General features: G+C 35.4%; 3 protein-coding genes across 3 annotated transcripts; 1 reads left to right on the top strand and 2 right to left on the bottom strand.

The window, feature by feature from the left end:
- Positions 1 to 9: 9 nt before the first annotated feature.
- si:ch73-233m11.2 (NACHT, LRR and PYD domains-containing protein 12) lies at positions 10 to 5172 on the bottom strand. The gene is made up of 9 exons (XM_033969555.2): positions 5036 to 5172; positions 3338 to 4872; positions 2451 to 2612; positions 1905 to 2078; positions 1339 to 1512; positions 1074 to 1247; positions 809 to 982; positions 221 to 388; positions 10 to 153 (listed from the first exon to the last, which is right to left on the bottom strand). The coding sequence occupies exons 2-9, from the start codon at positions 4828 to 4830 to the stop codon at positions 84 to 86; spliced, it is 2589 nt and encodes an 862-aa protein (XP_033825446.1). The 5' UTR covers positions 4831 to 4872; positions 5036 to 5172; the 3' UTR covers positions 10 to 83.
- A 1296-nt stretch (positions 5173 to 6468) lies between these two features.
- On the bottom strand, positions 6469 to 10456 carry LOC117373509 (intermediate filament protein ON3-like). The gene is made up of 10 exons (XM_033969559.2): positions 10422 to 10456; positions 9770 to 10050; positions 9139 to 9347; positions 8866 to 8926; positions 8688 to 8783; positions 8364 to 8528; positions 7872 to 7997; positions 7087 to 7307; positions 6758 to 6804; positions 6469 to 6641 (listed from the first exon to the last, which is right to left on the bottom strand). The coding sequence occupies exons 2-10, from the start codon at positions 10034 to 10036 to the stop codon at positions 6547 to 6549; spliced, it is 1287 nt and encodes a 428-aa protein (XP_033825450.1). The 5' UTR covers positions 10037 to 10050; positions 10422 to 10456; the 3' UTR covers positions 6469 to 6546.
- Positions 10457 to 12805: 2349 nt separating this feature from the next.
- On the top strand, positions 12806 to 17115 carry LOC117373014 (deoxyribonuclease-1-like 1). Its single transcript, XM_055222928.1, has 9 exons — positions 12806 to 12965; positions 13180 to 13268; positions 13471 to 13557; positions 13658 to 13770; positions 14247 to 14359; positions 14916 to 15073; positions 16175 to 16271; positions 16353 to 16446; positions 16939 to 17115. The coding sequence occupies exons 1-9, from the start codon at positions 12885 to 12887 to the stop codon at positions 17067 to 17069; spliced, it is 963 nt and encodes a 320-aa protein (XP_055078903.1). The 5' UTR covers positions 12806 to 12884; the 3' UTR covers positions 17070 to 17115.
- The last annotated feature ends 460 nt before the right edge of the window (positions 17116 to 17575 follow it).

Raw genomic sequence — 17575 nt, forward strand, 5'->3', positions numbered from 1 at the left:
ACACAGTTTAGCAGTTGTGGTGCACAAAGATTTCTTTATTAATATTATATATAGATCAAATAAGACACATCATGAACTACATTTTAATATCTTATTTTGGAACATGTTTCAAAAAGGTCAAACATTTCATCACCAAAATCATTGTACTTTACACTGAAAAAAATAACATTTATTAGTTGTCATTCAGTGTTGTTTTACATGTGATCAGAACTATACTTACTTGATTTGTTGCATGTTGGGACTGTCTTGCATGACTCTGACTAGAGCAGGTACGGAGATATTGGTGAGGGAGTTATTGTGTACTTCAAGTTTCTTCAGTGTTTTTGAGGCTTTTATGGCAGCACACATGTCTCCAACACAAGCATCTGTCAAACCAGTCATTTCCAAACTAGTAGAAAGTAGTAGAAAGAGATAGTTAGTATGCTAAAGAATTGCACAATATTGACCTTAAATGTTTCTAGGAGAGAAGCAGTCCTGAAAGAGCCCATGTTAGAAGTGAATATTTTTTAAACCATCCAAAGTTTGGGTGCCTCCTGTGATGCCTCTGAGGCCTCCCAGGGCAGCATCCAATGTTTTCTTAATAATGCACACAATAAATAAAAGAAAATTGAGTTTGAAATTAACTTTACATGTTTGTTTAAATATATACTTTTAGTAGGTATTAGGCCAAAACGCATTGTTATTTGAATTTTAACATGTAACTCTAATTTCAAAATATGAAATATCAATGTGAAGGTCCCATAGGGCCTTCCACTTATAAGGAGGCCATGATGCTGCAGGATCTTGGAATGGTCTATGTTATACTCACTCCAACTCCTCCAGGATACAGGAGGGATGTCTTAAAGCCTCCCAGAGATGGTTGACTCCTTGATCTCCCACTTTATTCAGACCCACAGACAAGCACTTGAGTGGAGGAGACCCCCTCTTCAACAGAGCAGCCAGTTCAACAAAAATGACTTCTGTTAAATCACATCTGACCAAGCTGGGTGATGTAAAAGAAAGATATCATATCTTAACCAAATATTTATAAAAGGCAACACTTAGATTAGAAAAGTCAACAAAGACTTTCATACTTAAGTTTTTCTATGGGGCAGCCAGGTCTTTTGAGTGCATTACACAGCAGCAGCGCCCCCTCCTGGCCAAGTTCATTCACTGACAAATCCAGTTGAAGCACAGGACAATGTTTAGACATCAAAGCCTCCATCAGATCAGGGCAGCAGGCTTCAGTCAGCTCACAATCAGAAAGACTACACAAGAATACACCCCTTAAATATTATCATTTAACTCCCTCCCCAAAAAAAGTAAAAAAATAAAAACTGTGGTAGATGCAATGCTTACCCGAGACTCTCGAGTTTACACAATGGCTGCTGTAGGCCTTCAGACAGGGCTTTAACTCCTGTATCTCCAACTTCATTTCTTGACAGGTTAACCTTCAGAAGTTGTGAGGGACCAGAACTCAATACTATCGACAGGTGTTCCATCGAGATGGCAGTCACATGGCAGAACTGCAAACTTTAGTCAAGACATGAAAAATGAACAGTTATTCTAAAACTGATACAGTTTTGGTACACAGGCAACATTTTATAGGAACTCTGTAGTGTAAGAAATGTCAATATAAGCCAAAAACAATCTAGTTTCAAGTTTTAATATATATATTTTTTGTTTTTGATGGATTTCTGCTATTGGTATAAGTAATGTATTATATTTCATCATTATTATGACCTGGTTTAATCCTGGATTTCATTTATAATTTGTCCTAATTTGGTTACATTTCTACTTATTGACTGGCATCATACATCGAGATAAGCATTTAGACATAATGCTGTAAACACCAATATATATATATATATATATATATATATATATATATATATATATATAAATCGTATATCTGAATGACTTACTCTAGTTCCTGTACTTTGCTGTGTGGACTTTGCAGTGCCTCACATAGCCTTTTAAAACCCTGGTCACCGATTTGATTACCCAAAAGTTGTAGCACACGCAGGTGGGAGGTTGTGGAGGATAAAGCAGGCACCAAATCTTCACATAATGTCTCTGTCAGCTTACAGCTAGAAAGACTATAAAGAAATGACATCACAACACAACTATGGCATTTTCGTTCTAGGTAAAAACATTTTAGTTATTTGCCAGTAAGTCATGTAGATGTATTGGACTAAAGTTATAATATTTTATGTGACATGTACACTGTAAATGTGCCAATTAAAACATATACTTCAATAATATAGTGACAGTTTAAACTTCTTTTTTAACACTAACTGTAATGCTACTAGACTATTTTGGAACTAGTAAGTGTGTAGAACCTTGTATTGTTTGTAGATTCACTGAAGAATGTTATTGTGGAATTTAACATATCAGTTTTAATTATATTAATATTATATTATATTATATTTATATATTTATATTATATTAATATTGTTTTATTTACTTACTTGAGTGATTGCAGTTTGCAGTTGCTTAATCCACTGCACAAACTTTTAAATTGTATATCATTTAGGGAGCTGTGGGACAAATTCAAGTCCTCAGTGATTCCATTGCGAAGAGCAGATGCCAAGTGAGAAACTGCACCATTCTCAAACGAACACTGGTTTAACCTAGAAAGAAAAGCATAGTCCATATTCAGAAATGTATGTGAATGTATATGTGTGTGTGTGTGTGTGTGTATGTATAATATATATATATATATATATATATATATATATATATATATATATATATATATATATATATATATATATATATATATAAAAGAAACAGTTAAAAGTGATGAGCTATGTTTTATGGCTTAAAGGCAGTGGCACAGAGGAAAAGACAGGAGGCGGCAGAACTAAAGTGAGTACAGGTCAGAATTTTATGGTGAAATATATTGTAAAACTGTCAGAATGCAGATTTGTTGACCTGGTTTATGGTTAATATCTCTAGAATTACTGGGCCTATCCACATGAAACAAAATCTGTCAGCAAAAATAAACAAGTAGAAATCTTAAATCTTACTCTGTAGCTTCAGAAAGTGGTGACATTCTTCAATGTTAAAGACGTGACTGTTGTCCATTAAAAGAAATTTAAGCCATAAGATTAAAATGTGAAGTTTGTGGAACAAATACTGATAAGATTCAACATAACTGTTGAATTGGGATAGTCTCTAAGTAATAGATGCTTTGGAAAAATAACTTTTTGAATATGTAGAGAGAATTTTGCAGTCAGAGTTGGAGATGTAGCAAAGGGTTCAGAGAGTATAGGGCCAGACTAAAGCTGATAAATTGCCAAAATATAAAAATGACAAGGCCCAATATGTAGCCTATATTTTGTACAAAACCTACATTATCTTATGCGACACAGTCATTGCTGGAGCAAGGATTTCTGCTATGTCTTCTGTCAAACATGAGATCCCATATAGATTCAACTGCTCCATCTCTCCAAGCTGCATCACTACATAGTTCAGTACCACATAGTCCACCAGGCTGAGGTCTCCATAACTGAGGCCGAGTCTCGCTGAAGGGGTTATGACTTCTTTCACCACATTTTTATTTTGAATTTGATAAAGCAGGTGAAAGCAGTGGCAGTGGTCCTTTTTGTTGAATCCTGGGAGTGTTTTTTCACATAGTTCCTTAAGCCAATTTTTAAAATACAAAATCTGCTCTGGTTTAAATTGTCCAAGTAGGTCTTCCAGTGATTTCCGGTTAACTTGCTCACAGAGACCAGCCATAAAAACATTTAGAAATTTTGTGTGTTTTTTATGATTCTCTAAAAACTTGTCCACATTTTCCAAAGTAGGATCAATAAAGAAAGAAACAGCTAAAATAAATTCTTGGATTAGCGGTGAATGCCAGGAATAGACAGCTTTGCTTGGCTCACCATCTGCACATAAAAAATCATTAAGAGTGAGCTCTGATAGAAGCCCAAGTGCAAGAAGTTTGTCGTTTTGAAAGTCCACATGTGAACCTAGTGCACAATAGGATGCGAGCTTTCCAAGAGCTGTCACTATATTTTGCTTTGCATCTTTTTGTGGTATCTTCTCAATCAAGTGAGCCAAAATGTGGACAAAAAGTTGAGTGAGTGTATCAGGAAGCTTAGTAGCAAAATTGATGAGAAAGTTGTAGGTAGAACAAACTGTCCAGCAAAACTGAGGGGACCTTGAGAAATCATAAAACCCTAAAGTTGTTTCAAAATGTTGCAGGGCATTCTTGGCATCTTCTGGGTCTGTAAAGAACTTATGGAAGAAAGCATCTCTCTGTACCTTCAAAAATCCCAAGACTTCAAGGTAGACCTCACTCGGAAGATCGAGATTTGGTGTGGTCTTGGTTGTTATTAAAACACTTGCACCTGGTATTAAAGATCCGTAAAGGAGACTGGCAACTAAACATGATACAGTGGTGGTCTGGTCTGGATCAGAGCAAAGATTAGTGACTGATTGATTTAAATTGTGAATATATTTGTCCAAGTCATCAAAAATAAACAAAACATTTTCAGAGTTTGCAAGTGGACTTGATTGGGGAAGACAGCTCCATTGCAAAAACGCCTTTAATGAAATGAGACCTTCAAGAGAATTAATGTCACCACCTTGGAAGTAGAAAACGTGGGTGAATTTCTGAAGTTGTTGGGCTTTAGATCCATTTAGAAAAAGCTTTTCTAACGTGGTAGTTTTGCCAGAACCTTTAGGGCCAACGACAAAGACAGTCTTGACCTCACACAACGAAGTCTGGATGGCTTCCTCCAATGAAACTTCTCCTTTAGTACAACGAGTTAAAACTGGTACGTATATGTTTTTATTGATCAAGTTGACAAGCACCTCGCCACCAAGAAGCGTTGACATGGCGTTGATAATTTGTTAATTCATTAAATTTAACGACACTATCTGTGGAAAAAACACACAGAGATCAACATTACAACACAATAAGGTAGTCTATACACTGATTACACATAATGATTACAACATATGACAAGTATGCTAGCGATGCAAAAAAAAAACAAAAAAAACAAACAAACATTTAAAATACCATTATTGGCACGGTACTTACTTTAAAACAAGAGGGGAGTACAGTAAAGATATATTAAGAAGCATTGCAGTCATATTTCAGGAGGGGTTCATGAAGTTTGCAAACTACGCCCAATGGAAAACGACTGTACGGAAGAAAACAGGAAATAAAATAAAGGCAATGTGTAATTCCTGGGCGTTGTCTTAAAGGCGAAAGTGTTTAACGGTTATCCTAACAGACTTAACAGAGTAAAGTAGAATAATACTATATGCGTTTCTTAGATTCTGTATTTGTTTTATATGAATAGTAAAATGTTTTAAGATACATATTATATAGACTGGTTCTTTATAAATTCACACACCACCAGCCTACTCCTCATGCAGTCTGTTTTCCTCATCCCGGTACAGGACAGGTGAGACTGAGCTCAGCATCCAGCACCAATCAGGAAGAGCTTATTCTTGTGTATTTACATATCTAACCCTAAATATTTTTTTGAAAATAGTCTACAACTTTTACAAAAGCTCAACCCTGACCTTCGTAGCATATGCAAAACTACCTAGACTACGTCCGTTTAAATTTTTCTCATTAGAAAAAATAACATTTTTGCTTACGTTACTGCACATAAACCAGTAAGTACTACCCATGGATCGAGGGGATATTATATTATCCTAAATAAACTTTTATGAGCTTAACCATATTATAATGATGTGTCCAGTGCTTTGTAAATCTTACATTACCAGAAGAAAAAGTGGCTTTGGCACCAGTGTCCAAACAAGATCAAAACTTTACGGAACACCGCACACAGAAGGTGAATATAAGCTCTCAGAAATGCAAAAATACAACACAATTGACCATCTTACTCAATTCTAAATAATAAAGAAGGCTATTTGTTTCTTTTTGTATGTCTACATGTGTCCACCGGGGTGTTCATTCTGACTCATGTCACAGCAGCACCCGCCTGTGGCCCCGTCCTCTGGAGCTGTGGGACAGGTCTGTGCTGTGAGAGTGGAGGTCATTAGACGTAGTCTAGGGCTCACGGAAATATGTGCTTAATTTGTTTATATTATTAAAGAACTTAAACATAAAAGTATAACTCCAGTTTATTTACTGGATCACAGAAAACATTTTGCCGGATCCTGTTCCGACTTGTTCAAATAAAGCTCTGGGTGTGTCCCATTATTAGCATACTCAGTGTTGTATTTAGATTAGTTCATGCATGTTTGAGTGCAGAACTTGCGTTTATTGTATGTCATAGTTTATTACTACAAACTCAAACGTATAGTATGTCTTCTTTATCCACCCAAAGGCTAGGTGATAGTAGTGATTGTTGGCACCTGTTGTTAAGTAATTCTTACTGGCCATGCCCATATTCAATCCAGTAAATGCTATTGATAAGTGTAATTGCCATACCAAAACAAGCTTAAACTGTGGAATGATCCAGAGCACCTCTTTATTTCAGTAAGATCAGTAAAAAAGGAGGTCAACACATCTATGGCTCATGCTGCAGTGGCTTCATATGGTAAGAAAGACATTCTGTTGTAATTTGCATGTTTTCAGTTGATGTTGTTGTATGTCACATCATTGGTTTCCATGGTTTTAATGACAATGGGACCCGATGTCTTTTTTTCAAGCTTCTTCTTGGAGTAGCCTTAAAAACAAAGAATATGACTATACAATGTTTTATAGGCCAACATACATAGATGCTATAGACAGGAGTGCTGAGACTGTGCTAACATTTGAGTGTTTTCAATACCTATGACTTACTTCTGGTGGGAACTGTCTGGATGTTTAAGATTGTTTCTTGACCAAGCCTGCAAAAGAAAAAAAAAAAAACACTTGTGTAATGCCCAAACTTTAAAAATGCAAATATTGAGTGATCATATTGTAAGGTATCTGCACTTAGCAGTGCAGCACTACATCAACTATTATCTTGATTTACTATGACTAGAGTAAATAACACGTACCCACCAGTGGGGTGCAGACACTATGCAGACCAGCGTGGGCCTTATGAAGACGCCACGCAGACTAGAAGAGGGACCTTCCTCATACGCACCCACAAACGCTGATTGTTCTACCTAAGTGGTTCTACCCACCTCTGCTCCTCTCCCTCCAGCAGCTTCCTGTACGTGGAGATCTCAATGTCGAGCCCCAGTTTGACATTCATGAGTTCCTGGTACTCCCTCAGCTGTCGGGCCATGTCCTGTTTGGCTCTCTGTAGCGCCACCTCCAGGTCGTGGATGCGGGCTTTAGCATCTTTGATGGCCAGCTCCCCACGTGCCTCTGCATCAGTGATCTGAGTCTCAAGTGCAGCACGCTGAAGAAAAAATAGGTAGGTTTGTACAGTATAGTGGTGGATAATAATATATGTATAACTCTAACTATAGGACTATTGTATTTGTATATGTGTCATTCTTTGTTGTAGTAACAATTCTAAAGAAATATATAGGATAGTATCTATTTTCCTCTCACTGTCTTAGGAAAACACTCTGGCATGTGTTAATGTTCCACATAGAGCCTGTCATACCTTGCTTACAAGCAACTGGATGTTACAATGATACTACTAGTTGTAATCATTCTGTTCTGCTAGTACCATTGCTAATGCAACTGGCACTACTACTACTATAATTACCTACTACAATTACAGATCATTATATGCTAAGAAAACAAAACAAAACAATAGATGTTGCTATACAAGCATTGTAGGTCATTTGTTGTTACAAGTTATTTGTTATGATAGTGTTTTTTTTTTACTATTGCTTCCACTTCCTCGTCTTGCATAAATACTATGCATGACTGTGTTTTGTATATAAAGCCACAACCAGTTCTTCCACCTGTCGGTGTTGAATGAGACTGCCTCAAGCATTCTTGAACTGCTCACCTGTGCCTTTACAGACTCTATCTCATTCTTCAGGCGGCAGATCATTCTTGTGAGCTCTGATATTTCTGACTTGCTGTTCTTCAGCTCATTTCCATACTGGTCAGCCTCAGCTGTCATCTTGTCAAACTGGTAATGATAAAGATCAAACAGAAGCAAAAGCATGTAGTTAGTGTTGGTTACCTTTCTTGGTCCATTGAATTTTTTTCTCATCTTTGAGGATCTTCGTCAAGTGATGCACCACTTATTCTGACATATGATAATCATCTGATAATCATGATTTTGATCATAGTTTCTATTTACAAATTGGTTTCACTGTCCTCTTGATTCTCTGGGGAAAACATTTCATCACTCTTGTCATTGCCCAATTCCCACACATTTGAGTACATAGCTTTCTGCTTAATATGCCACACTCATTAAAACATCTGAAGAATATACTTGTCAGTCTTAATCTCATGCCAACCAGTGTAATGGAGATGAATAGTGTTTCTTTACCTTAGTCTTGTGCCAGTTCTCGGCCTCCACTCGGCTGCGGCTAGCGATGTCCTCATATTGGTTCTTTACATCAGCAATGATCTGTTCCATGTTGAGGTCACGGGAGTTGTCCATCTTCACCACCACAGATGTATCCTTCATGTTCTGCTGAAGCTCACGGATTTCCTGTATGTGCCAAACAAAACTTTAAGCAAGAATAGTGAAAAAGTCCCTGTATAGATGATCATGCAGCTGCGTACACTGTTAAAAACATTATTAAAGTAAGTTGGTTTACTTCTATGCATTTAATAAATCAGCAACTTTAAAAAAAATTAAAAATCTTACCGCATCATACATGGCCTTGAAAAAGTTTAGTTCTTCAGCGATTGAAATCACCCTGTCATCCAACTCCACTTTGGACAAATAACTTACATCAACATCCTGCAAAAATGTAAAAAGAATATATGTATTTTTAAACTTCTATTATTCACTGTTACAGACCTTAATAGTGCTTTATATCTACCTTTTTGAGCAAAACAAAGTCATTCTCAGTATCATTCCTCTTGTTGATCTCATCTTCATACCTTCAGCAGTCCAAAATATAATTATTACACTCATAAAACTTTGCACTATACCTAAACATGATTCACAAACTCCCATAGTATTTATTGTATTTTTTTGTTTAGCCATGCAGTAAAAGTTCAACAGAGATCCATTAAAATGGCGAAACCATTGCATAATACTGTAATATTTTTCCTGGGTCATAATCTGTTAGGTCAGAATGAATAGGACTTGCTTTGTCTTGTAGTCATCAACGCTTTTGTGCATAACTTCATTATCCGCTTCCAATCGAGTTTTGTCTTGGTTCAGAAGATCAAGCTGTTTTTGCAAAGATGCGATGTAGGCCTTTAACATGGGCTCAACATTAGAGGTGGCCCGGGTCTGGCCCTCCAACATCTTCCACTTGGTCTCCAGCATTTTGTTCTCCTGCTCCAAGTGTCTCACCTGGGACAAGATTAATCAAAATAAGCTTTTATCAGTAATAGTGTAGACATATTTTACATTGCTGGTCCTTTCTTGGAAGATCCCTTAGTGGCAAAAAAAACACCAATTTCTTCATTTTAATGAGTTACGATTAGTGTTGGCCAGCTGTATCCGAAAATGTATCTACTTCACCACTCATTTCTAACAAAGCGAATTGAATTAAAAAGAGCAAAATGTATGTATTATCTGGTTAGCATTTGTCCATACCCTGTAAAACATGTTCAGTACAATACAAATTACCCAATAAAATCATTGTTATCCATAAAGGTGGAATAATAATCATCTTTATTCCTATGCTATGTCAGTAATCTGTTGTCTTTTGGTCACTGAATACACAGATTGCCCAGAAGGAACAGTTTTATGCACCACCAATTACTTCTTACCTTATCAATGAAGGAGGCAAAGCGGTTGTTGAGGCTCTTGATCTGCTCTTTTTCCTGAGTGCGGACTACCTGCACCGTGGGGTCAATGGTGACATCGACTGGAGTGAGGAGGCTCTTGTTTACGGTGACTGCTCTGATGGAGGGGACTTGGTTCATTTCGGTGCTGATCCGTGGGATATTGTAGGAGCCCATGGACATGCTGCTGAAGCCCGAGGAAGAGGTGTAGAGGCCGGGGCGAGAACTACTGCGTTTGCTCCTTAGACTCATGGTTGTGGTCCAGGCTAATGAAGACAAAAGGTTGTGGAATTATATCAGCCTTTTGGAGAAGCAGTTAGTGAGAGTAATACAGTAGAAGGAGTGAGTATTTGTAAGTCGTAGTAATAGTAACACTAATCGTAGTAGTTTAAGGTATTGTATTTTTTGGGCTGGTGGATTGGCCGCAAATAGAGGTAGGGGAACTAAATGCGATTCACAAAAGGAAAACAACACGTCTTTGTAAAAAATGTGGTGGAGTAAAAATGATTTCTGCTATAAGATATAGAAAAGTAAATGTAAATTTTATAGAATAGATACATGAAAACTTAATTTTGTATTTCAAAAGAAAAGGTGCTTTCTTCTCTACTTAAAATTGCAAAAATGTAAAATTTCTTACCCTTGTTATGTGAGATGTTGGGTGTAGTAAGTCTGCACTGAAATTGAGCCCTCTTGTGCATGTCTTATCACTTGAGACCTGGTTTATAGGTCCAAAAGATGGGTGTGTCTGGGGAGGGATGTGGGTAAACCAGTCTGCCACATTTCATCTCCTTTCCCACCTACCCACAGCTGTAAAGGCTGCATTGTTTCCTCCAAGGAATTTCAACCTCGCTAGGAAGGTGCAATTAATTGTATCTCTTGTTACTTCTACAATAACACATACCAAAGCAAGATAGATTTGTGTTAAAGCGAATAATGTATATATATATATATTAAAAAAAAAAATTACTAGTTACTGTCACAGTTTGTATTCCTGCTTCTAAAACTATGACTGCTCTTTACAGCTGTTGTTGTTAAAGTATTTTATCTAAGGAATTTAAACCTTGCAAGGCAGGTGTAGTTCCTACTGTTCCAGAGATATCTTGACTGATCTAAAATACTATCACAGTGTTTCCACTGTTACATCACGCTAGGAGAAACAACAGTTTGCATTGTTAAAATGCACATTTTATATATATATATATATATATATATATATATATATATATATATATATATATATATATATATATATATATATATATATATATATATATATATATATATATATAAAACATTCAGTTTATGAAACAAGTCATTCTAAATCTGCATGGTATTTATCAATCAAACTGTTCAGCTCCAATTGAATTTATTATTTATTTTGATCAATGACAGATTTTGTCCACTATCAACATCCTTATTTTAAAATCTATAGTGTAATTATAATCTATAGTGATTTTTGTTCAATTTCAAAAAGGATATATGTTTTTTTTTCGTATTTCCAATTAAACTATAACATGTAGATCATGAATTTATATGAATTATATATTCACCTAAAATGTCATAATAATAGAAACTGCTCCACTGGCCTTCTGTTCAGAACTGCAGAACTGATTGTCCCTGCCTCTTCATTGTTGGTGTTTCACAGTAGCAGGCAGCAGATTTTCATTTATGAGTTTGTAATTGTTGAAAAATATCTATGTGACATTTGGTGATGTTATTGAATATGGCAGTTGTATTGTGCCTCCTTTTAATAATTCTTACCATGGCCATTTGGCTACTCTGAGAAGTATATACATTTTGTAGGAATAAGATTTTTATTGTCAAAAAAATTCTACACACTACGCAATTTCCCATTGAGTAGAAATAAACACATTTAACTATTACAATTTTTATTACTACACCTGTTCAAACATCAAAATAATAAACTGTTACATAATGTTCAGCCAGAAAAAAAGCAACTTGCACGATGCAAAATGCAAACGGTAGCCCACACTCAACAGTGTTAAAATCCAAATGTTTTACTATTCGAGTAAAATGCTACAGAACAGGTCATTTTGCCATTGTGGTAAAAAATAAATAAATAAATATATATATTTTTATTAAAACACATTTATTGTCATGTATACAGTGAAATTTTGTTTAAACTATACAATGAAATTCTTATTTGCTTTCCTTGATAGTAAATAGTAATTACCGGTAGTTCCTGATGATTGGACATTCCCATGATGTTTATACTTGCGTATGATTGTTTAAACATATGAACGTGGCACCTTCAGGCACCTGGAAATTGCACCCAAGGATGAAGCAGACTTGTGTAAATCCACAATTCTCTTCCTGAAATCTTTTTCCATGACGTTACACAAAAAAGCAGTTTGTTTCAGGTGTGCCTTGGTTCACAGGTGTGTCTCTAATTAACTCAGATGTTGTCAGTAAACCATGACGCCATTGTCTGTGTTTTTCCAAATTGTTTAAATGCATAATAATCTTACTGTATGTAAACTTATGACATTTAAGAAAGTAATGAAAATTTGTCTAAAAAATCCCTCAAGCAAATACAAATAATTTTGGTAATCCTAACTGTACTTTTTATTAAACTGTGAACTGGTTTAGTGATCAAGGATAGTAAAGTTTTGTGGTAATATTAAAATTGCTAGTAATAAAGTGAGCAAAGTAAATTTGCTGTTCGAAGCTGCAGTAGCCGAGGTAGACATTGTCAGTACTAGCATTCGAAGTAGCATTCATTGTATGTTGTAAAGTCATTATTTATGCTACATCTACTGCTGAAGTCTGTAGAGGTGACAGCTGGGCAAAGACAGAAACTGGTTTGTCGGCCTGTCACATTCCTTCTTACCATGTCCTTTTTCTTATGCTTCTGCAGATCTGACAGTCAAAGCTATATAACAACACACTCTAACATGGCACTATTGTATTTAGGTTTTTTTTTTTCTTACACAAGCAGGCGTGGGCTTTGTCAGCTGTCGAGTCATACATCAAGATTTACTCTAGTAACCTCCAATACATCATTGTAGGCACTTTAAGGGAACAGGTTGGAGACGGGAACAGAAATTCAAATTGTATATTTTAAAAACAGATAGCAGGCATGAAGATTGCTGCATTCAACGTTCAGAAATTTGGGATATCTAAAGTTTCGAAACCAGATGTCCTCTCAACCCTAGTAAAGGTAAGAGAGGAATGAAGGGAAATGTGGGTTATGTTATGGTCTTGTTTGAAAATCATATTTAATGCAGTCACTGTTGGCACATGAAACGTTATATTAAAGTGGATTATCTTTTATGTATATGTAATCTTTAACTGCTTGTCAACTAAAAACTTTTAAATAGCTCACAATTGTACAAATTTGTTGATGATTCATTGACTAATTGATATTTTTGTAGATAGTGTCTCGATATGACATTATACTGATTCTGGAGGTGGTGGATGTGAGTGGCGACTCTGTCAAAGTGTTTTTGAAGGAATTGAACAGGTAAAAATCACCACAGCATTACATTTTTGTTGAAAGTTGCTGTGGATTGGTTTCAAACTATCAATGATTAAAAAAGCAATACCTGCATTCATTTTTAAAAGCTGCATGTACACTTACACTGTTTCCACTTCTATTGTTACTACTACTACTCCTACTGCTGGTACTACTGCAGTCACTACTTCATTATTATCTTTTGTTCCAGAGTCTGTACAACCCATCCCTATACAATCCAACTGAGTGCCCGTTTGGGGAGGACACGCTACAAGGAGCAGTTCCTATTTCTATACAGGTTAAGACATGCTTTTTGTACTATTTTCTTTCACGCTCTTATCAAATATCAAACTTGTTCTGCCTCCATTTGACATTTGTGTGTTTTCTCTTGTTTAAAGGGAAGATGTGGTGACTTTGATTGACAGTTACCAGTATGAGGACAATCAAGCCAACGACGTGGATGCTTTTGCTCGAGAGCCATACATCCTTCGCTTCAAACCCCATGACACTGGTCTGTTTACACACATCTCTAGACGCAAATTGCATATTTTACATCGGCTACAAAGTGAAAATCCTCGTAATTAGCTTCTGTTGTAGTCAGGTAGGTGTAGTAACAGTACATAACTATATAAGGTATTATTTTGTGGAGTAATTTTACTTTGAAATTAAGTTGAGTACTTCTTACATCACTATCCACGCAAGACAACATAGCAATTCATCCTCTCACTTAAGCCATAGGGAGTTGAAAGTAGTGGGGCGGAGTACGCAAGAGCAGACAAACAGTGACATACATTAATAACACTCTTCTAATCTGGTCTCTCCTGTGGTTTCTTGGTATGTGTCTACATGTCTACACTTCTCCCATGCTGTTTGAAAATATTTTGAGCCTAATATAGTCTGACACATTCTATTCTAGTTCAATGTGTAGCGTTTGTTTTGTTTTTGACATGATCATACTTGTTGATTTGTGTACATATTTCTATGCAGTACTGAAGGACTTAGTGCTGATACCAGTGCATACTACTCCCAGGGACTCCGAGAATGAGCTTGATGAACTGTACGATGTCTTCCTGGCGGTCAAAAACAAGTGGAAAACTGATGTAGGTGGTTTCATCCGATACATTTACTGAAGAACTATTGAAGTACACATTAGAAACTTATGTCTGGAATGACCTCTCAATTTCATCAAGACCATAATATAACAAAAATATAACAAGGAGAATAATATCTATAACAATGATTTTGGTAATCCCCTAACACATCGCAGTTAGTGAAGTTCCCTCTTCTGATGGACTGAGGCTCAAACAAAGCTTCAATCATGAGTTAAGCCCAAACATATGCTAGAGCTTTAACACATTTTAGATCTATGTATAATCAAATCTAAATTAACATCAAACGTTTATCTCCCCAAAAGTACAAATATCAGCTGGACATTTCTATGATATATAGGTCTATCTCTTATCATATTTTTAAGTTATAGTGCTATGGTAGTATAGTTAAAGCCACAACAAGTCAATGCCTTTTAAGAAGTTACAAACCCACACCTTAAGGATGCAGTTCAGAAAATACCCTATAGGAGACAGATTAGAATAACAAAAATAACAAATCAGTGATCTAGTATTTTTTTTATTATATTTTTAATTTTGTATTTTCCAGAATATAATGATCCTGGGGGATTTCAATGCAGATGGAGCTTATGTCTCAAAGAAAGAGATGAAGGACATTCGGATCCGCAGTGACAAAAACTTTCATTGGCTGATCAGAGATGATGTAGACACTACGGCCAGTGCTTCCACGGACCACACTTATGACCGGTATTTAACCCCTTTATTTTTTACATAAAGAGTATTGGCAAAATATAGACTTTCATTTCTACATTTAGAATTTGTATTCTTATATTTCGAACAGTTTTATTTGTCTTATATGAATCAAAACTTTAAACTTAAATGTCCTATTGTGAGTTTTTAGCCATGTCATAATGTTGTTACGTAATCAAAACATACCTGGAGTTGTGTTCTGTTTCATTCACGTGTTTGCGTAACCCTTTATTACTAGTCTGTCTACATCTCCAAAGCATAAAATAGTTTGTTCCACCTTGTGATGTCATGAAGCAGTAGTTTTTAAGTTAACAGTTATGTTTTACCTTTTGTTTAGTGGAGATTGGCAATTCTAGAGCTGAAATTATCCAAATGATTTTAGTGAGTGTATGGAGCACTTCCTGTATTACCATATAACATCACAAGATGGAACAGAGTGTTTTTTGTCAAGAACTCAGCCTAAATATGCAGGAGTTGTGTCTTAAACATGTGTGAATGAAACAAAAACAAAACAAAGAAAACAAAACAAAACGTTATATAAGAAAATAGCATAATCACCACTTATTTCTCTGTACTTTCCTCTGATTAGTAAAAGGATTAAAAATGTCTTGCAGCCTTTTTCAAATATAAAACGATATGAAAATCCACTGCCATAATGAAATGGCAGAGCAAGCAGACAATCAGTTCTGCAGTTTTGAACAGAAAGTTAATGATAGCATTTCTAATAATAAGACTTTAAGATCAATATTACAATGAACAATGATCATGATCCACATATTTTATAGTTTCAGAACAACACATTCCATGTCTTCTTTAATAATAATAGTATTATAAGATCAAATAAAACTCATAAATTCAAGGAAACACAAAAAGTGTTTCCTTAACCAAAAACAAATACATTTGTTACTCATTTTTGTGTTAAAATTAACAAATTGCAATATATTTTCTAATAAAGTAAATGTTCGATGGTCTTTCGAGTATCAGATCAAGTCATAGTTTTTACCACAAAAGTAAATAGTTACACTGAAATCTGCAGTATTGAATATAGAAATAAATCCTAATACAAAATAAATAAGACAGTGATTGTGTTTTTAATAGGATTGTTGTATATGGTAATGACATGTTGGCAGCCATTGTCCCAAACTCAGCCAAGCCTTTTAACTTCCACAAAGTGTATAGGATGACTGAAGAAATGGTAAGGAATCTTTTTGAAACTTTAATATTTTATACACACACCCAATGTAATTTTTGAATGAATATATTTTGACTGTTGCAGGCCCTAGATGTCAGTGATCACTATCCTGTTGAGGTTGAATTACGAAGCTTGACTTGGTCTCAAGAAACAAAACAAAAAAGCGATTCCGACACAGGTAAAGACAAGAGTTATGAACATTTTTACAGCTACTTCACTGTGTAGTAGTAAATTACAGGGTGGGTCCAGAAGTGACAAAATGTGAAGTATTTAGGTTTTACGTCTTTTAAATGTTTAGGCTCCAATAATTTGTGTTTACAATCTACTCACCTAAGTCTGTGCACAAAGCTGCTACTGTACAAATACACCCCAGATAATTATAAGCAACTTGCGTCATGAGAACAATTTCCACTGTACATCTAGATATACCCATAGTATGTAGGGCACGCCAAACGAAATCTGGCTTTGTTTATAATTAATATCTCTTTTTATTTTAAGACATGATATATCAAGTTTATGTAGTAGATAATCAAACAAATAATGATAATGAGTTCAACATTTGTTTATTTCTTTCAAAAACATTAAATCTCCCATAGTTATTAAGGCTCCATTTAGTATTACAATAAAAAGCCTTTAGTCAATCTGATTAAATATGTTTTTGTCTCTTTAGATGTGTTACAGAAGGAGGTGTTACAACTACAAAAGGAAAACCTATTACTGGAGAGAGAGAAACTCCAACTACAAATCTGTTTACTCAAACAACGACTTGCCAAAACACAACTCAGGAATCATGAAGACTGAATTATCAAGACAATAATCTTTTATAGCCTATATAACTTTTATATTTCTTTTTTTACTTTTTTACCTCTTACATTTTATACTGTATTTGGATGATTCTGTAGTAAACTACGAATTTTCTGTTTTCAAACATTTATTGTATCGATACATTGATAAAGTAAACTGAACTTAGAATACTGAGTCATCATGTTGCTATTGTCACATGAAATATAATGATTGTTAAGATGGATAGATTGTTTAAGAAGTATACATGTTGCCTATACTCTTTATTATTAGAGGTGCTGTCACAGCTGAATGTGGGTTGCCAGTGTCTTAACTTGCTTATAGTGGACACATAAACGATAGACAAACCATGCCTCATGTGAAAGCTCAAAACCTCCAGAATTCACTCACTGAGACACTGCACTAGCACTGGTGGCTTCAAGTGCTGGGGTAGTGAGGATTCAGATGACATATAGGCATTTAACACTTAACTGGATATTCAACTGGATATCAGCGCTGAAACTGGC

Source organism: Periophthalmus magnuspinnatus, chromosome 7 (assembly GCF_009829125.3).
Source record: "Periophthalmus magnuspinnatus isolate fPerMag1 chromosome 7, fPerMag1.2.pri, whole genome shotgun sequence".
In the NCBI taxonomy this organism is placed as follows: Eukaryota; Metazoa; Chordata; class Actinopteri; order Gobiiformes; family Gobiidae; genus Periophthalmus; species Periophthalmus magnuspinnatus.

Coding starts and splice junctions, on each gene's coding strand:
- si:ch73-233m11.2 (XM_033969555.2), bottom strand. CDS start 4,830: ATGTCAACGCTTCTTGGTGGCGAGGTGCTTGTCAACTTGATCAATAAA. Junction 1,513..1,904: donor AGCAAAGTACAGGAACTAGA/GTAAGTCATTCA, acceptor TCTTGACTAAAG/TTTGCAGTTCTGCCATGTGA. Junction 983..1,073: donor TGCCCCATAGAAAAACTTAA/GTATGAAAGTCT, acceptor TACATCACCCAG/CTTGGTCAGATGTGATTTAA.
- LOC117373509 (XM_033969559.2), bottom strand. CDS start 10,036: ATGAGTCTAAGGAGCAAACGCAGTAGTTCTCGCCCCGGCCTCTACACC. Junction 8,784..8,865: donor ACTTTGTTTTGCTCAAAAAG/GTAGATATAAAG, acceptor ACATTTTTGCAG/GATGTTGATGTAAGTTATTT. Junction 7,998..8,363: donor AGAACTGGCACAAGACTAAG/GTAAAGAAACAC, acceptor TATCATTACCAG/TTTGACAAGATGACAGCTGA.
- LOC117373014 (XM_055222928.1), top strand. CDS start 12,885: ATGAAGATTGCTGCATTCAACGTTCAGAAATTTGGGATATCTAAAGTT. Junction 12,966..13,179: donor TCCTCTCAACCCTAGTAAAG/GTAAGAGAGGAA, acceptor ATATTTTTGTAG/ATAGTGTCTCGATATGACAT. Junction 14,360..14,915: donor AAAACAAGTGGAAAACTGAT/GTAGGTGGTTTC, acceptor TGTATTTTCCAG/AATATAATGATCCTGGGGGA.